Source organism: Cheilinus undulatus, linkage group 7 (assembly GCF_018320785.1).
Source record: "Cheilinus undulatus linkage group 7, ASM1832078v1, whole genome shotgun sequence".
NCBI lineage: Eukaryota > Metazoa > Chordata > Actinopteri > Labriformes > Labridae > Cheilinus > Cheilinus undulatus.
Genome location: NC_054871.1, coordinates 24007669 through 24026033, shown reverse-complemented (window position 1 = coordinate 24026033; position 18365 = coordinate 24007669). Strand labels below are relative to the sequence as shown.

The 18365-nt window shown below is 39.8% G+C and overlaps 1 protein-coding gene across 2 annotated transcripts in view; it reads left to right on the top strand.

Annotated features, from left to right (window-relative positions):
* The window catches only part of negr1 (neuronal growth regulator 1), a 238307-nt gene that overhangs the window by 164624 nt on the left and 55318 nt on the right, over positions 1-18365 (top strand). For both annotated transcript variants that reach the window (XM_041791271.1, XM_041791272.1), the window contains exons 5-6: positions 11042-11162; positions 15459-15607. In XM_041791271.1, coding sequence (XP_041647205.1) covers positions 11042-11162; positions 15459-15607 — 270 coding nt within the window. The remainder of the gene's footprint in view (positions 1-11041; positions 11163-15458; positions 15608-18365) is intronic.

Here is an 18365-nt window from a genome sequence, read left to right as displayed (position 1 = left end):
TATCATTTTGCCTCTAGTGTTAAGCACAGTTCGTGTAACCTCTGTTTGAATCCCTCTAATGCACAGAAAGTACCATGATCACACAGCTTTAATTAAATTACTGCCCCTCCTGTGCATCTTGTCTTTACACCTCCACCATGAATGATTGGTGACTGAATACTTTTATGAGCTAAACCTGCAAGATGGCAGTCATCCAGAGGGTCATGCTGGAATCAGATTGGCTGAAAATCCCTGCTTGGCGAAAAGGATATTTCTGCAGTGATTTTACCTGATGAAATTTGATCTCTGACCCACTTTTCAAATTTACATATTCATCTTCACTGCAGGTGGGTGCCGTTATTGGCTGAAATTCTCACTGCACAGTGTGACTCAAAGGCATAAATATCACATCTAGGTGGCTGAGTCGGAGGGATGAATGAGCAGGAAACAGCCGTGGAAAAACCTCCGCCTGAGATAAAAAGCCACTTTTGATTAATTAATGAAGCCACCTTGTTGTAGAACAATTACAAACCACATAAAGATGAAACAATAGCAGGATCTTGTTTCTTTTTCAAGCTGAGAAATCAAAGGTGTCTGACCTTCCTCTGTAGTTTAGACGAGCTCTCTTCCTCCAGAGAGAGCTGTCTGCTCTGACTTCTCCACTTGAATGAGTGACACTTCAGAGTTTGAACACAATCATGCTGCAAGATGGGATTTGACAGTTTGCACCAACTTAAGTCACACGAGGAAAGCAGGCAGACAGCCCAACTGTCTGGATGTGCTACGTTTTATTTGTTCGTTGGTGTTTCAGATATTTTAACTTGAGACGTTTGTAACCATGCCAGATGCTGTGATTGCTCTTACTCTGTCTATGTAATGATCACAGAGCTGCCAAAAGTCAATTTGCAGAAAACAAAGAGTAAAGAAAACAACCAGTAGATGCTATGGCACATTCAATTATGTGAATTTTTAGAATTGTGTCATTTTCCTATTTTAACAACAGCTATACCTGTGACTGAAGGGTCATGTTTAAGGGTTGTCTGTCCATTTTTGTATGTACTAGGACAAATGGATAACCTGTTTAAAAATTTGTGGTCAATATTAATGTGATTCCTAAAAATGTGCATAGTATTAGCTCAAATGTCCATGTATTATTTAAAAAGAAATGTGTCTAGGATGAAACTTTGATTATGTTAAGGGTCTTCCTTAATCTGACTATCCTTTATGCATAAATTCAATGCAGTACCTCAAGAATATTCAGAGGAAATAGCGTCAGATTTGGCACAAGGATAAGGATAACCTGGTACATTTTTGGTCCATAGTCAAGATACCTGTGTGCAAATGTAGGTCAAATTTTGTAAAAACCTTGACTATGTCAGTCCACTGCACTTACTTACAAAAATTTTACTCTTAGGCAGAGGGAAAAATGAATCAAAAATTTAATTCTGTTAACCATTAGCCAACTAACAAAAGCTTTAACTTAAATAACAGTTGATCTGTTCATTCTGTTTCAGATTAAGTCCACCCCCAGGCTGCCCACTCTCATTAGTCCCAGCCCCAGACAGGCGAGCAGAGATGCTCTGCAATGCAAGGACACTCGCTGTATGTTTCTGTTATTACACACATCAAAATTTGAGAGCAGTGAGCATACTTTTGACCTCATTGCTGTGCTGCTGGTTAATAACATGTGTAGCATACTGATATGGGACTAAGACTGGGCTGTTGTCTGTCTAATATCACTCTGCTATGCTAACAGTGGTATCAGTTATGACTTGTGTGTGCACTACATAACTCGTTTAAACTGGTGATGAAGGTGTAACAAAAATCCATTCTGTGTCTGAAATTTTACCCGTGACAGTATTAATATCTGTTTACTGCCCACTCCTTACGAGTATTTTGCTGGACATTTTTCGAAGGTTAAGATTCTTGTGATGACAACCACTTCAAGATCCAAGCGACACAGAAGCCATGGTCAGTGCATCTGCCAGACCAGCAAAAACAAATGATGATTTCTAATGTTTTGAATTTACCAATTTGTAGTTCTGCTGTTCCGTCTGGATCATAAAAGTCCAACAAAAAGGTCCTGCTGCATCCAAAAGAGTTTCCATTTGGTCCAAATCCAGTAAAAGATTTTATCCAAGGACATACACTATGTGAACAAATATTTTTGGCCCATCTCTGGAATAATTTAACTTCATGTAGGTCAAGCAGAAATTCACATTAAAAGCACCTGCAGATACCTGTAGTCTGGCTGGTTATTTAATAAGCTTCAGGTTGTCCAAGATCCAACTTAACCCTTTGAGAGCTGGGTCAGATCTTCTTCTTCCCCAGGACAACAATGTTAAAATGTAATGCTAAAAGTTATTGAATTCTACTTAAGTTAAGGGTTTGATAGTCATTTTTTAAGATAAACATCCCTGTTTTTTTTTTTTTTTTTTTTCAGGAAAACTTAATGCTGATAATGGTTGCATGCCCAGCTCCGTTCCTAGATTATTCTCTGTAATCACATATTATGTCAAAGTTATAACAACCACCCCCTGCCTCAGGAGATTTAACTTCCCAAGTGATTTGAAAAATTGAGTTGCATCATGCAAGAGAAACTTCAAAGATAGTCCTCTCTTTCATCTCAAACATAAATTCAGTAGAGGATATGACAATAATGGTACATCACTCACTACATGATATCAATGAGAGGATCCACTGTGCCTGAAGGAGCACAGACCTACTGAAGTGAACTCATTTGATCCCACAGGTGTGTAGATGTAAACAAAACAGACTACAGTCAGCTGTAGCATTGCTTTGTAGCAAGATAAAAAAGAAAAAGAGGTTAGTGAGACTGGATGAGAAAGTGTTTGGGCACAGGTCGTCTTTTCTTCAGCAGAAAAAAGATGTGAGAAAGTACTATTTTGGTTTCTGGCAGCGGACACGTGTTAGCTAACATTAGCTTCTAGGGTTAGAATGTTTACTGTTGCTTTGAGCTACCAGTAACAGCTGTCCTCTTTTATCCTTCACTCTTTCATTGGCTGTTTAGGTCCCAGATTTTGAATTCTAAATCTAAAAAATGTTTGAAATCATCTGGAAACCCTTATCGGCTGGCTAGCCTTCTGTAAAATCCTCACATTACCAGATAATCTAGTCTGAACATCAGGACAAACCAGCTGCCAAGAACAGGTTGTCCTGATCGTTGAGAGGGTAAAATAAGATAAAACCAGTCTCTATTCTCCAGTGGCCTTGGCCCATTTTTAGCACTGTTTAATAAATTCCACCCTCAACTTAAACATCACAACAGTCACGGACATTCATTTTATTTTGATTAATTTTCAGAGACGCTAAGCTGTAAGGCTTTAATTCTAGGTTGAGCATTCCTTGAGAATAAGAGGTGAATATTCATATTCTTAACATCCATCTTCAAAGCGTTACAGCAGTGTGTTAGGCACACATCTCAAAGTTTAATTGGGTACCTCTGACACCCTGGGTTCTGCTTTGTTCCACAAAGTTTTTTTTTTTCCTTCCATGCAACTTTCAGGGAGAGTCTGTATGATCTTGTTCCTTCCTATCTCATTTTAGGCTTTGTGTTAGAGGCAGGGCAGGCATCCCTCCCTCTCCCATTTCACTTGTTTTTCTTCATGGCAAGGTTTCATTTGCTTTGCAGAGTGAAGCTGTGCCCTGTGTGCTTCCCAGTTTGCCAGCCATTTGTACGCCTCCTTCCTCTTCCAGTACCCTGCAGCTGTGAATTCTGCTCACATATTCACCATGGCCATGTTTATAAAAAGACTTTATTTCTCCCGCTTACAATAATTGGCCGACAAAACTATGGTCATTTTTAATTAATCACGAGCATGCACATTAGTCTGCCATAAAGGCATAGTACTGATCAATTTCTGGGTGCCATTGAAATGCAGGCTTGTACTGTGAAGACTTCATATTCTGTACATCACCTTGTCTTTTGTTTGCTGTAGCCCTGCCTCTTTCTCTAGAGCCCACGTCACCTGGGCCTGTTTGGGATTCAAGCTCTGCCCTGATAGATACTCCCACCACCTTTCCCTCTCACTATGCTGACACAGTTCTTTGGGGGAGTCATGAACATCTCAGATAAATGAGAGGCTAAACCTCTTTACTTGTGGTCAGGAGACATCTTTATGACCACCCAACATTTCAATGTCAAGAGACAACTAGAAAATTAACAATAAATAAATACACGTTAAGATGTTTGTTGATTTTAAGGGTTTTCTTTTTTTTTTTCTTCTTCTTTTTTTTTTGAGATTTATTTTTGGGCCTTTTCGTGCCTTTATTGATAGAGGAGGACAGTGGATATACTCGGAAATAGGGACGAGAATGGGGGAGAGACATGCAGCAAAGGGCCTCGGGCCTGATTCAAACCCGGGCTACCCGCGTACAATGGTGTGCTCCTAAACCACTCAACTACCAGCGGGCCCCAATTTTAAGTCATTTTAAGATTCTTTGCTAAAGATTTTCCTTGATTAGAATAACCTTGCAAAGCAGATGGATTGACCCCACTCCATATCTGTCATCATGGAAATCCATCTTGAAAAACTCCAATCCACATTGTTTGTGTTGAACCGAACACGGTCCTGATTGGCCGGTAATAAGTGTGACGGACCAAGAATTTTTGGAAAAGTCCCACCCTTCCCAGACGCAATCTACACAGATTTCCCAGATGAATGTGAAATATTTATGCAATGGATATACAGTGCTTAACAAATTTATTAGACCAGCTGTCATAGTTGTCTCAGAGACCATCCAGCATCATCAAGTGCTTTAATGCAGAACGGATGTTTTACCATTTTGAACAGGAATGAGGAATTTCAAACTGAATTCACCTTTTTATACCCAAATTTGAGCCGTCTCACTGGGCTTCTCTGAGAAGTCAAAAATTAATCAAGCAGAACATTCAACCACTAAAACTAACTTTTCTGTTCAGGAATGCAAGTAAATAACAATAATTTGACATATTAATCAAGAAATAATAATGTGCTTTACTATTTTTTCAGTTTTTTTGTTAATCAGTAAATTTGAAAATTCATGGATAACAATAATAATTATATTTTAGCATGAAAAATATCATTTGGGTTAAAGAGCTTCTACATGTTGGTGCATAAACCATTGCAGAAACAAAAAAAATGATTTTTGGCAATTACCAATGCTGTCAATTTAGGGCAGCTGTGGCATAAACCTTAGTTTGGGTGGTGGTCTAATAAATTTGTTAAGCACTGTATACGAAACAGTCTGTCTGGCATGTCAGGCTAAGATGAACATTTATTTTAAATGAATATTTATCTTAAAGTCCATACAAAGTGATAAAAAATCTGTAGGTCTTTAGGTTTCTTGTATGACAGGCCACTATGTTATGAAACACGAGGCCACGTTTTATTTATGAGAAACATCTCTATGTTCATTAAATTAAGCCTCAAAAACATGAAAAATGGTGCAGTAAAATCTGTTCTAGGATGGTGTGGGTGTGTCGTTGAATGAACTAAAGCCACACCCATTCAGGAGAAATACAATCCTCTCAAATAAAAAAAAAGCTTCTGATCAGCAAAGCTGCCTGGCTCTGTGCCCAAGCAGAGAGGCAGAATTTGATTAAATGTACTGTTTTCTGGCACACATCTCTCTGGCATGATGCTTTTAATGACCCATACGCTACCGTGGCTGATAGATTCTGGAAATTTACCTCACAATAAACAAAAACACAGCATGTGGCTATTTGTGATGAATGAGGGCAGTAACATAAGCTAAAAATAGACTGTGGTTATTGCAAGGTGGTTTTATGTCATTGTAGCGTAAGGAGGTGGGGTATGTCCCCATCAAGATTGGTGATGTCATGGGCTAATATTTGCCTTGCTAAAATAAAACCAGGCCAGGAAAGATGTGAATAACTTTCCAACGGTCTAAACGCCCCCTACAAACTATGTGTTTTTAGCAATCTTATACATTTCTGGCATGCTACACTGTGCGACATGAAATACTTGCTGAATCACAGTCTATGCCAGCTATGACATATCACATCTCACATCGTGAGAAGGCCATCCTAAATTTCTGACTCTGTCAGAATTTTATCCCAGGCTACAGTATCTTTGGCACCCAGACCATGACAACGGCCGTCCGTCACCCATCTCACAGTGCGATGTAGGACTGCTGTTGGAGAGCCATGACCAAAGATATCCCCACAGTTGGTCACCTTGCGTCTGGGACAGCCCAAAATCACTCAGTGTGTACAAGGCTTCAATCAAAAATTCAGTCATGTGTAGATATCAGTGCTTTCCCATGTTTCAGCAGCCTTAGTCTAACATATCTTGTGTGTTAAGACACAAAGTTTGGATTTCACTTTACAGGGAATTTAGGGAAAATGCTTGTGTTTGTTGTGTGTTTGTGTCCAGATGTTTGTGTAGTGGTGGTGATTCAAGGTAAAATTAATGTTCTCTCCACAGTTCAATGAAATCTATTATCTGTATTTTCTTAAACATCAGACACTGAGTCTCAGTTGAGCACTTGTCGACAGTTTGCAGTATCCATTGAAATACTGTGGCTTACAATTCAAAAGAGAAGGCTTCCTGGAATTGGATTCTGATCCAATCCTAAGTAGAGTTAAAGCCAGTACCCTCGAGCTGTTTGGATGTAAATCCATCTCTCTACATCTCTCCAAAGCTCTTGTCTTGATTGCTATTTGGATTCCTTGCCGCATACGGGGCATGAGTAAGTGAGCAGAATCTTGATCTTCTACAGAATAAATGTTCTTGCTTTCGAAACAAATTGACACACAGACACTTCATCTTTTAGCTTGGTGTGCAATTTTCTCACATAAATAACTCCGGAAAACTAATGAAAGGCAAATGACCTTAAAATCATCTTTACACAGCAGGTGCTGACTCACTTAACCCTTTTTTTAGCCTTAAGGATGTTGAGATTTTTATCAGATATTGGTGAGGTCTTCATCACAGCAGCCACTTCATCTCACACTTGAATTTAGTTTGAAAGGTGTGATTTGTGTACTTTGAATCATTAACAGTGAAACACTAACAATAGATTGAGTCCCTTGCGCTGTCAAACAACACGCTCCTGCACACTAAGCCGGTTATTTATATGCCTTGCATTGTATGAAAAGAAGGAACACAATGTTCCCTAGCTGTTCTGAATAAAATCTTAATTAATTAATAAATCTTGGCAGCAGAACCATTCCTGACCAACAAAAAACAGGACAATGAAGCCCACAGATGGCAGTGGGGAACAGTGTCTCTGTGTGTAAGCTGATAAGTCATGCACTGATGAGTCCATTTCTTAATTGCAATGAAAACTCATTTTCAAATCTGGCTGAAGAGGTAGGGTTATTAATTGATCTTTTAATTAAAAAGCCAACGTTCTCTTCGCAAACAATAGTTTGTAGCTAAATAAATCATATTCAGTCCTGAAGCACACCAATTAATCATTAATAGTCACATGAGGATTACTAAGGGCGCGAGACCCAGTGAGGCCCTTTACATTAAGATATAATGGTTTCTTAACAATCCATGTCCATTAATATTAGATGGAGAGAAGGTCCAACGTTTTATTCATCATTAACAAGCTTGTGTGCATGCACTCTGTACAGATGCACAACATCTTTGTTCTGACCATGAGCTCTACTTAATGCAGGGGTAATGGAAGTGGGTTTGTGATTGACCACAACCAGCCGTTTGTCACACATCACCCATTTTTCTTCTGTGCGTGTGCTTTTCCTGGACCCAACCTCTTACCCCCATCTGGTGGAGTCACCACAACTGGAGGAATGATTTACAGCCCCAACACAGCATTCTCCAGACACTAAATTACCTGGATTATTGGGCCTTCATGAGTTTTAGTGCTCTACTTTGCATTACTCTCAAAATCCTTATGCTGTATTGCACAATATATGATGATATAGCACATGCCAGCAAGCTGAAATTGGAACTATTGGATTGGACTGGATTTTATGGGTGTAATCTGTCTTAAAAGATTTCAGTGCCAGGATCTAAATTGGAAAGACTTGATATTATTGATATGCATATAAAATCAGAGCATTCAGACCACCTACAAAATTATAGAGGGTGTTATTTTATATTCTGAAGTGTTCCAGAAGTTGAATGACTTTGGTGGTGAAGGACTAAATAACTTTGGAATTATCCTAATTAGCTAGAAGCTCCAGTGTAGTCTGACATGAAATAAATCTGCCATATTTTAATAGTTATTCCTCCTTTGTTACACAACAGCAAAGGAGGACCTTGAGTGCAAATTCTTTACTAGATCAGGAAGATGATATGATATATGTAAAGAATTATCCCTGGATCCCTTTGTAGTTTTAATCTTATAGTGCTTGCCAAGACTTTAACCAACATCAATTAAAAGACACTAACCATATGATTACAAACAGGAAATCCTTTGAGCCTTATGAAGAAAGCTGTGTTCATCTTGGCAAAAGGCTGATCCAGTTGGTTATAAATAAAAGGGAGCACATCAAAATGCTCCTTCTTCCAAAAAGGACATCTACATGAAAGTAGTGAATTTAGGCAGGCTTTTTGGCTACAGTTTTGTATTATCAGTGTTAACATGAGAGACAGTGGCTCCAAGCGTTAGGTTTCAAGTATTGACATACCTGCCTAGGACGCCATGTCCACTGTCCAAGTAACTGCACAGCCGGGTCACCCTGCTGCTTTCAGGAGCTTCAGATAATCAATGGCTGCACAATGACACTATTGGAGGATTACAAGGATTCTCTAAGCCTCTGTCAGTCAGCGTACTACATTGATTCTGTCATACTTGCTATTGGCTGATATTTCAGTGCAAAAGAGCACTTTTACACTTTTTTCTCCTTGTTCCCCGCTTTTTCTTAAAGAATTGTGCCATGTTTCTCTTAAGATCATTGTCAAATGCTAACACAAGCTGTTTTCTTCTTTACAAAGAGTTCTAGTAGCTTTTTTGCAAAGAGGCTGGTGTAGCCTAACTTTTCTTCAGGCTTTCTCTGATTTTTGGACACTGTGAAAGCCTTGTGTGATTAAAATAGATGAAGATCTGAAGAAATCTGTGAAGTTTGAACTTGTTTGTGAAGTTTTTGAAGCAAGACTGAATCAGAAAAGTGTACTTACTTTGAGCTGGTGTATTTCAAAAATACAAGGGCATACACACACAGAGGCAGTCAAGGTCTACTAATACCCCCCAGCATGGCATCCAACATTTCATACAGTGATAAATGAACAGGAAAAGACCTAGCACAATCCATTGCTTGATTCACTCTCTCTAGTCCTTCAGATTATTCAGCCCAGCCTTGGAAGACGGAAGATAACACTGTAACTGGCACATATATGCAAGGAGAGAAAATCTACATACAGCAGTCATAGCACTGGTCTCATTAGGATGCACGAAAAGGTTGGTGGAAGGGCATCCATCATCACAGAGCGCTCTGTCACCCCAGTGCTTCTCTCCTACATGATCATATGCATCATGTACAAATGCTCACATGTATCTTTTTCACCTTGCACAGATCTGTTGCATCCTACCACATCTATCTATGTGGATTCTCACAGGTTGGCACAAAGCTCATGCATACAGGGAGCTCATAATGAAGCATTGTCTTCATTAAAATGAAACCCAGACACTGGCAATGTCTATTTGTCACAGAAATACAATTATGTGTGACATATCAGAGTGTTTTCATATGTGGACTACTCTTCTTTTTCTGTAGGATAAACTTTTCTGGATAAAATCAGTCATTTTGTGCCATTTGGCCAGTTTGTTGTCTGTTAGTACCTTGAGGTTCAGTGTCCAAAGCAACATCAGTTCATATTGAGGTCATCTGTTAGGAACATCTCCAAGTGCAATTGGAAGTAAAGGTTTGCAGGCACTTGGCCAAGTCCTTCCACTGGATTCAGGCTACAGCTCTGACTGACAGCATGCTCTTAAAGGCTCATTGTCAGGAATATAAATAGTCCACGTCTCTCTTGCAGACATAGCTGGGCAATTTACTGCAAGCAGCAGCACTGACCCTAAGAGTGTGGTCTTTTACCATCTTTCAAAAGCTTTTAATCAGAATCCCTGTGACTGACACAAAGTAATTTTGCTTGTTTTGTGCATCAGATGGCTGCTGATCTGATTGTGTGTTTAGAACAGTTTTATTATTTGTCTGGATTTTGGGAGTAAAGCCAAGTTTACACAATACACAATGTCAGATTGAGCCCTGTGCCTTATTATGATTGTTTTTTCCCACTGTTTTCTTGCCACTGATTAATGGACAGACAGGAAAGCAGTCTTGAAATTTCTTGTGGGTATGAAACCTCAGTAAAGAAAGGTATCTACATTAATGCATTAATTTTCCCCCCAGGCTTTAACAGAGGCTGTTTGTATATTATTTACTCTCCAAAATTTAGGAATTCTGCATTATTCTGATAATGGGCAATAATTACAAATGTAATAAGAGAAAGCATTTTATATTATGTCCCTAAGGGACTGGCTAGAGCACTGGATTTTTTTGTCTTGCCGGTTTTTCCCGGCCACACATTGTATCCAACAAAATGCCATTGTTGTAAGTCTATTTAACTTCAATTATTAGTTTCTTTTCTTTCAAGACTGTGTAACTGTAAGCAGGGTAAATATATTTGAAGAACAAAAGACTGGACTACTGCAGAAAAGTCTGTATGTAAAGCTGCCTTCACAGCACTGGCAAAAAGATGTACACCACATTGCAGCACATGAAAGGAGCCTCATTTTGTATTCACAGAACCTTCCTGTTCCACGGAGTCTTTGAACTTCCATTAAGCCATTTATCACCATGCAGTGCAATTCATTTCATTTTTCCGACACTGGGCATGGATGCCCTCTCCCCTCCCCAGCTCCACCTTTGCAGGCCCTGACTGTTGACTTTACAGTATGTCCAACACTTCAGAGGCGGGGGAGCTCAAATTCAACATTTCTTTTCCTGTTCTCTTGTCTTATTATCATTCAAACGTTTTCTTTAAATTGTCTTACTCTGGTGTTAACACAGATGTTTCATCTGACTGCTAACATTACTTATTCCTTTTTTTCTTCCCTCCTCTAGTTGCTCCATCTATCCATGAGATGAAAAGCCATGGAGTTGGTCTGGGACGCACAGCTCTGTTAAGGTGCGAAGCAGCAGCTGTGCCTTCTCCTACATTCGAGTGGTACAAAGGCGAGAAAAGGTGAGCCCAATTTGATTTCATGAAGTGTCTTAATTCAATTTTTTGGCATCATTACCCAGATGTGTATTAGGTGCAGCTGTATCACAGTTTAAGTTGCAAACCATATACAGCTTATCAACAGTTTGGTTATCCAAGAGACACATTTTTTATTTTTATCAAGAAGCATCAAAAGAAGCTGTAAAATATGTGCAAAATATCATGGTTATGTCCAAAATCTATGCCCTATTAGAGATATGATCTTCCAGTATTTAATGACTCTGTCTGATTTAAATTCTGGTGGCTTCAATTTGAGTCAGTGCTTATTTTGAATTCAATGTGATTCCCTAATTCACAACACATTTCATTAATTTTTATTTGACAGGGATAATTTTACATGGTCTTCTGCTTCATGGCTGAGTTGCTGTTGCTCCTTAATGCTTCCATTTTTGAATAATATCACTTACAGTTGACTGTGGAATTTTCAGCAGGAGTGAAATTTCACAAACCATCTTATAGCACGCTTGAAGTCACTAAGCTCTGCAGAATAACCCATTTAGTATCACAAACGTTTGCAAATACAGACTGCATGGCTAGGTGCTTTTACACACCTGTGGCAATAATAACAAGTTGTGACCAAATACGTTTGTCCATATAGTGTATGTTTGAAAATATCACCACTTCCAATTCAGAATTATAGAAGTTATTATTTGCAACTCTGATGTGAATTTCTTTTTTCAGCACCTCTACTCCCCTATTCTCTGTGTAGTGGGGTATCAGCAGTGGTCTATATAGTGCACTCATTAATACAAGAAATAACAAAAGTAAAGAAATAAATAATTTGACACTACTGTGATCAATGATATCATCTCTGTCCCACTATTGAAATCTGAAACAATGTCTGGTGATTGAAATTCAGGGTAGAATTTCACTGAAAGTAATGCCATACTAAACATGTTTTCCCCAAAACATCAAAATGATAAATTACAAATAACTGTGAGATTCCAGGAAAATAATCGTCATGTTTTTACCACTTTACTGAAACTGCACTTTTGTCGGTAATAGATTTGCTGCGTTTGGCTAGAGCAGCTGGTCAGTCCTCAGTTCTCTTACTGCTGGATCTGTCTGCTGCCTTTGACATGGTAAACCACCAAATCTTCCTCTCCACACCCCCTTACTTGGTATCTCAGGATCTGCCCTCCAGTGGTTTAAGTCCTACCTCACAGAGGTAGAGTAGATGGAGTATCATGGAGGAGAGAGTGTCCAAACTGCATGGCTTATCAACAGGGGTGCCTCAAGGGTCTGTGCTTGGTCCCCTACTTTTCTCAATATACACCACCTTCGCAGAGTTCAGGCCTCCACGTTGTCCATTAATCCCTGATAATTGGGCTACTCTTCGGGCTTTAAACCGTACATATATATATAAACCTGTATACATTATGTGCTTTGCCTTTAACATTGCATGGCAGCAATTGTGTCCAATTGGACTTGAAGCACTTTTTGGCACCGACTGATCTTTGATCTTTGCTTGTGTTGTTCTTGCTCTCAAATATACGTCACTTTTGATAGAAGCATCTGCTAAATGACATTGTAACATTGTAAACAGGCAATATTATACCCTGCATTGACTCACCGGTGAATTAAACAGGCTACAGGAGTTGGGTCTCTGACGGAGGACAGAGCAGAGACACTGAGCAGCGCTACTTAAGTAGCCTACAAAAAGCCTGCACCTTCGTGTCGAGTTTAAGATCTGTTGTTTCCAAGTTACTTACAGCCTAACTGCTGTGAAACAATCAGAATAGAACATGTTCTCTGTCACTTTGTGTGTCTCTCTGCCTGTATTGTATTGTATTGTACTGCAGGCTCTGCTGTTTCATTCTTGCACACACTCGCTTGAACAACTGACGAAAAGGAATCTTGGTCTGATGAGACCATCCTGACCGACCATCTAAACACGAATGAAAGGTGCCCGCCCTGAAATTGAACAAATCATACGAAAAGATCAGTGATTCAGTAGAAGAATGATAGTGGAAATGCTCTCCATCGATAAAGAGACAGTTCTGCAAATTTTGCATGAAAACTTGAACATGACAAAAGTCTGTGTCAGAGTTATACCAACAAGGAAACATGCAAGCAAATATGTGAAGACAATTTGTAAAAAATGAAGGAAACCCCAATTGTAATAAGGATTGATAACATGCAATGAAACTTTAGACAAAATGACAGTTGGAAAACACCATCGACACCAGAGATGAAGGAAGCACGACAAAGTAAATCCAAATTCAAGGCCATGTTTATTGTTTTCTTTGACATTAGGGGTATAATTTTTAGAGGAGTTGGTTCCAGAAGGGTAAACAATGAATCAACACCTTTACAAACAGTTTCTATAAAAACTGCCAGAAAAGGTCCAAAGAAAGACACCACAGTTGGTTTGCGGTTTCGTTCTTCATCAAGACTTGGTGGCAGCTAGCAGATCTATGCTCAAAGGAACACGTTTTGAGTCTGTGTCAGAAGTTTAGAAAAGAATGACAGAGGTTCTGACACAAGTCTAAAAAAAGACCTACTGCTCTGCTTTGATCAGGGAAAGACCTGAATGCAGCAGTGTGCTGATGCAGAAGGGGAGTATACTAAAGGAGAAAGAGAGAAAAATGCTTATGTTCAATAAAATGGTATTGCAGCATTAGTTTCATTTTCAAAAGCCATACCCTGTTTAGTGAAAAGGGTGCGGTTTTGGGGAGAGCCTTTGATTTTTGTTTAAAACTGCTTTGCATGCATAAATGTAGTGTGAGACTGTTTTAATGGTGGACTTTGAACTGTCTGATGATTCATCAGATCAATTCTTGTTTGTAGACAAGATCAAATGAAACTGTAATCTTACAGGGGTCTTTTTTTTGCTTTTATTTCCAGAGACAGAGCTTGTATTTTCTCTAGCATCCGTCCACCCTCTCGGGAGCTCCCAAATATACATTCCAACAAGAGTTATTTGTGCCTCATGCTCATGCTGCATCCTGATAAAATGCTCACTGGCGACTGGCTTAAATCATTCGTGGCACATACATCAATCAGTCTGGATTCAAGTGTCAGTTCTTGAATTTTAAAACCAAATTACCCCCATTACCCACTCCTGTTGAGCACAATTTCAATCATCAGCTCACACTGTGCTAATTGTAATTATGGGGTGGGTTCAATTTATTCAAATTGCTAAGGAGGCAAGTTGGCATGATTCTAGGCTTTTCTTAATTCAAGTACTTGTTTTTTTGTGACTTCTTATAGAGCTTAATGGTGATTTCTTCATTTTGTCCTTATTGTGAAAAGGACACTAGAATGAGAACGTTATCACTGAACATGTGTAGCATCTGTGAAAGATTAACACTGGCTGTGAGTGCTCCATTTCACCAGTGCTGTGCTGCTGTCTGTTAGGGAAATCGTCTGACAGTTTTGACAAGCAAATGTTTCTCTTGATGTGTCACTTCTTTCATTCTTCGACAAAAGTGGCTGCGTTTTTTATGTGTGGGTTTGCTAGAAGGGAGTGCATCCTTCTTTATGACAGAGGGGAGCATCGACTAGTTTGATGTTGGACTAGTGTAGAGACTAGACACCCACTAAGATTATCAGTGGAAGTTCAGCTAACATTTGAAGAGAGCGCCATAGGAGAAGCAACAACATTTTGCGGATGTTTGCTGGACACAAGGTCAAACATAGAGTTTCCAAGTGGAGGCTCTCTCTCAACAATCCCAGCCATGCTAGAGATCATGGGGAGCCAGAGTAAAGCCAAGTTAGCACATGGCTTCCCCCTGGAGGTTTCTGAAGCTTGAAGTGAATCTGTTGCTGTAAAAGACCTCCCTGATGAAAACAAAGTAAGCCATTATTTGGTGCAGAGCATATGTCGTTACAGAGTGAATTTTAATCCCTACAGGCTGTTAGAGATCATCACCACCAACCAAAGTAAACAATTAAATATTTGTCAATTTCACAGCACAGATGCTAGGCACAACTGGAGTAGGATTTATCGTAATCCACCCCTGCACCTGCAAAAAAACGATGAACGACATGTCAAGTGGCACCCAGCTGGTTCACCCCTGGGTCATTTCTCTCTCCTCTCAGTGCTTCAAAGTGTCTCTCCAAGGCAGACGCGATACACCAAGGGACAAATAGATCTGTTGAAGTGGCTGATGAAGTGCTGTACAATCTGAGGATCCACTAAAGGAAGACAAACATTTGTACCCGCCCTGACTCATGCAGCCTCGCCTCCTGACAATGTGTATCTGTGTGGGTGAGAAATAAAATCTTAACTTTTCGTGGTTGTGTTCCCTTTCGCAGGATTATCAAGGGTCAAGGCATCGACATCAAGAGTCTCAGCTCCAGATCAGTCCTCACAGTGACCAACATGACAGAGGATCGTTATGGGAACTACACATGCGTCGCCTCCAACAAGCTAGGGACGGCTAATGCCAGCGTGCCTCTCATTCGTAAGTTGTCATTCTACCTGCTTGTGGCTAACTGGAGTGGTGAAGAGTCAGAAGGCTGAGAGAGTGTTGTGGATGGGATGTCCGTGGGCAATTGTCCCCTCAGAGATGTCTTCATTTTCTGCCGTGGCATTGTTAACATGGGCTATAAACTAAAGTTAAACCAAGTGTTTCGACTGAGTGCTCACACATCACCGGTAAAAGTGGTTTCTTATTCCTTAGTCATCAGTTTTGTGATTGTTGATCGTCTGTTATGGCTGCATAGTCTGTACGTGTGTGGGTGTGTGTCTGCTTTTAAAGTTTACATTTGCATGTGTACCTGGCATAAAAATACACTACCAAAAAAGAAATGAAGCTTTGAGGCAGCATTACAATTACAAAGGTAGCACACAGGTCAGCTGTGTGAAGCTGAACACCAAGTGGAGGAATGACTCTGATTTTAAAGAGGTCTGAGAATCAGCCTTTTTATGGGTTTCAAAGCGCCGTAAGGCATCTAACAGAGATCCGAAGATGCTAAATATTCCTAGGCCAAAGTATTAGTGCATCTGTTATAGACTGTACAAATGTTTGTTGGGAAAGCATTCAGCAAACATTTAGGTACGAAAGGCACACTTCAGAATAGTCATCAAAATTAGAAACAGCCAGAGTTTCCACTTAACAACAGTTGGCACAAAACAGCTACCATAGCAGAAAACTAGCTTTTATCCACAGTTTGCATGACCTGCAGTTTATGTTTCCCTCTCATAGATGATTCTTGCTGACCACCCTTTGATTTATCTTTCCTTCAGTGCATTGATTGGGCACAATATTAGATGTTTTATGGCCCCTTGGGTCACTGCTGTTCAAAGATTTTGTAAAGAACTAGTTGGTGTTGATCCCAGTTTTGGCTTTGATTGATTTTATTCTGCTATGTCATTAAAATGAGCCTGTTGTAGAAAAGTCTGAAAATACTAAGACTGAGTTGTTTTATTTGGGTGACTTTATAAAACAGTCCGCTGAGCAGAGTAAACAGAGCAGAGACAAACAAAGCTTTTGGGGGCTGATGCCACAGGTACATCATTCTAATAGAAAAAGCTGCCTCCATCATTGTCATAAGCAGTATTTTGGTGAGAAGACAGTTAAGCTGGGCATTCATGGTTTGATTTCAAGCCAACTCTCTAATAGTCATGGTGGAATGTTAGCTCAGACTTTGCTACTAAATCTATTTTTTATATGTTCACTCAGTACGGCTCAGTAGTTTGAAATGATCTGAGAGCCTAAATTGTATGACTGAAGTCTATCACCGATGCCTATGATGTTTCCTTTCAAAAGTCTCTCAGGCAGAGGTTAAGGCCATGTCTATTGTCTTGTTTGCACTGCTCAAATAGCTACAAACAAAATTGAAAAAGACTTGCCATCTCTTTCTCACACAGCATTGCTATCAAGAACAACTAGCACTTAAAGAATAACAAATATTCTATCAACTAACTGATAGGAATACCAGCTATGTTGGGATTTTTTTGGTTCTGCATAGTTGTAAGTCTGTGCGGAGAGTCTCTCAGCTTCCAGTTTTTATCTGGTTTGTATAAGATTAGCCAAATTCTGCTATGTTTTGACCCATGACTGATGTTTGAACATTTGTGTCACCACAATAGTTTGTCATAATTACAGCAAACCTTGTGCCTCTCATAGTAATACTTATAAAGCATTCATGCTTTACCACCCAGCATTAGCTGTGCCTGTGGCTGAACAGTGTGGGGAAAAAACCATCCCTCAGTTCTATTAGAATGATACATCATCGCTGTTAGTCATAGGTAGACAGATATTTACTGCTTATTCATAACTTTGTGATTAGGGGAAGGCATATTAGACAGGCGTGTCGCTGTGGTCATAATGATAAAGACACTGTCAGATGATTCACAGAGGAAAAAAAGGTGGAAAATATGCTTGCGGTTCTGCTCTCTCTGTGCAAGTGCTTGCTGTCCTGGGACCAAAATGTCAAACCTGCTAGAAATCCATCCAACCTGTCAGTAGCAATAGATTGGCCAGTGGTCAGCTGACAAACAGCACACTATAAAGGCTTATTTATGCTCCCCTTATGCATAAAAATAGATCAGTGCATTTTAAATTAAAGAACTGTCAATGTCCACACAGACACACGTCTGTTACACCTGGGGTGGTGTTAAGAAATTAATTTACTAGAATCTCTGTTTCACATGGACCTCCACAACTCTTTTGTTGTTGCTTTGTCCGTCCTTTGTCCAGCTGTTCTGTTGTAAGTCTCCATCTGTGTGCCCAGGTAAGCTGATACCCTACATATTTGTGGTACCCTACCACAAGGACCACTTTGTCAAGAAACACACATGATTTGGAGCTATAGATATGTCTTTATTAGCAGTTATTGCTTAGCATTTATGTTGTTACTTATATTTGACGTGTGGCTGTTCTGGGATCCCCCTGCCTTTCCATGAGCCTATGTGGAAAGCATCGAGCAGAAACAGCACACATTCCTGCTCTTCCTTTGCCAATAAGGCAGGGTGAGAAGCAGCAAAAACCAGAGAGGATTAGGCATCAGTGACAACAGAATGATATTGATTAGGTCAGGAGCAGGTTAAAGGAGGAGCTGGGGTGGAGGAGGGTAACAAGAGCAGCTTGTAGCGAAAGCAGTAGAGCGTATCCAGGCATGAGCAGTGTAAATAGGTTAGCATGAGAGCGATTGGCGAATAGCGTCTTGGAGCAAATCAGCAGATGAGGGCTTGTGTGGGATCAGCTGATCTTAATT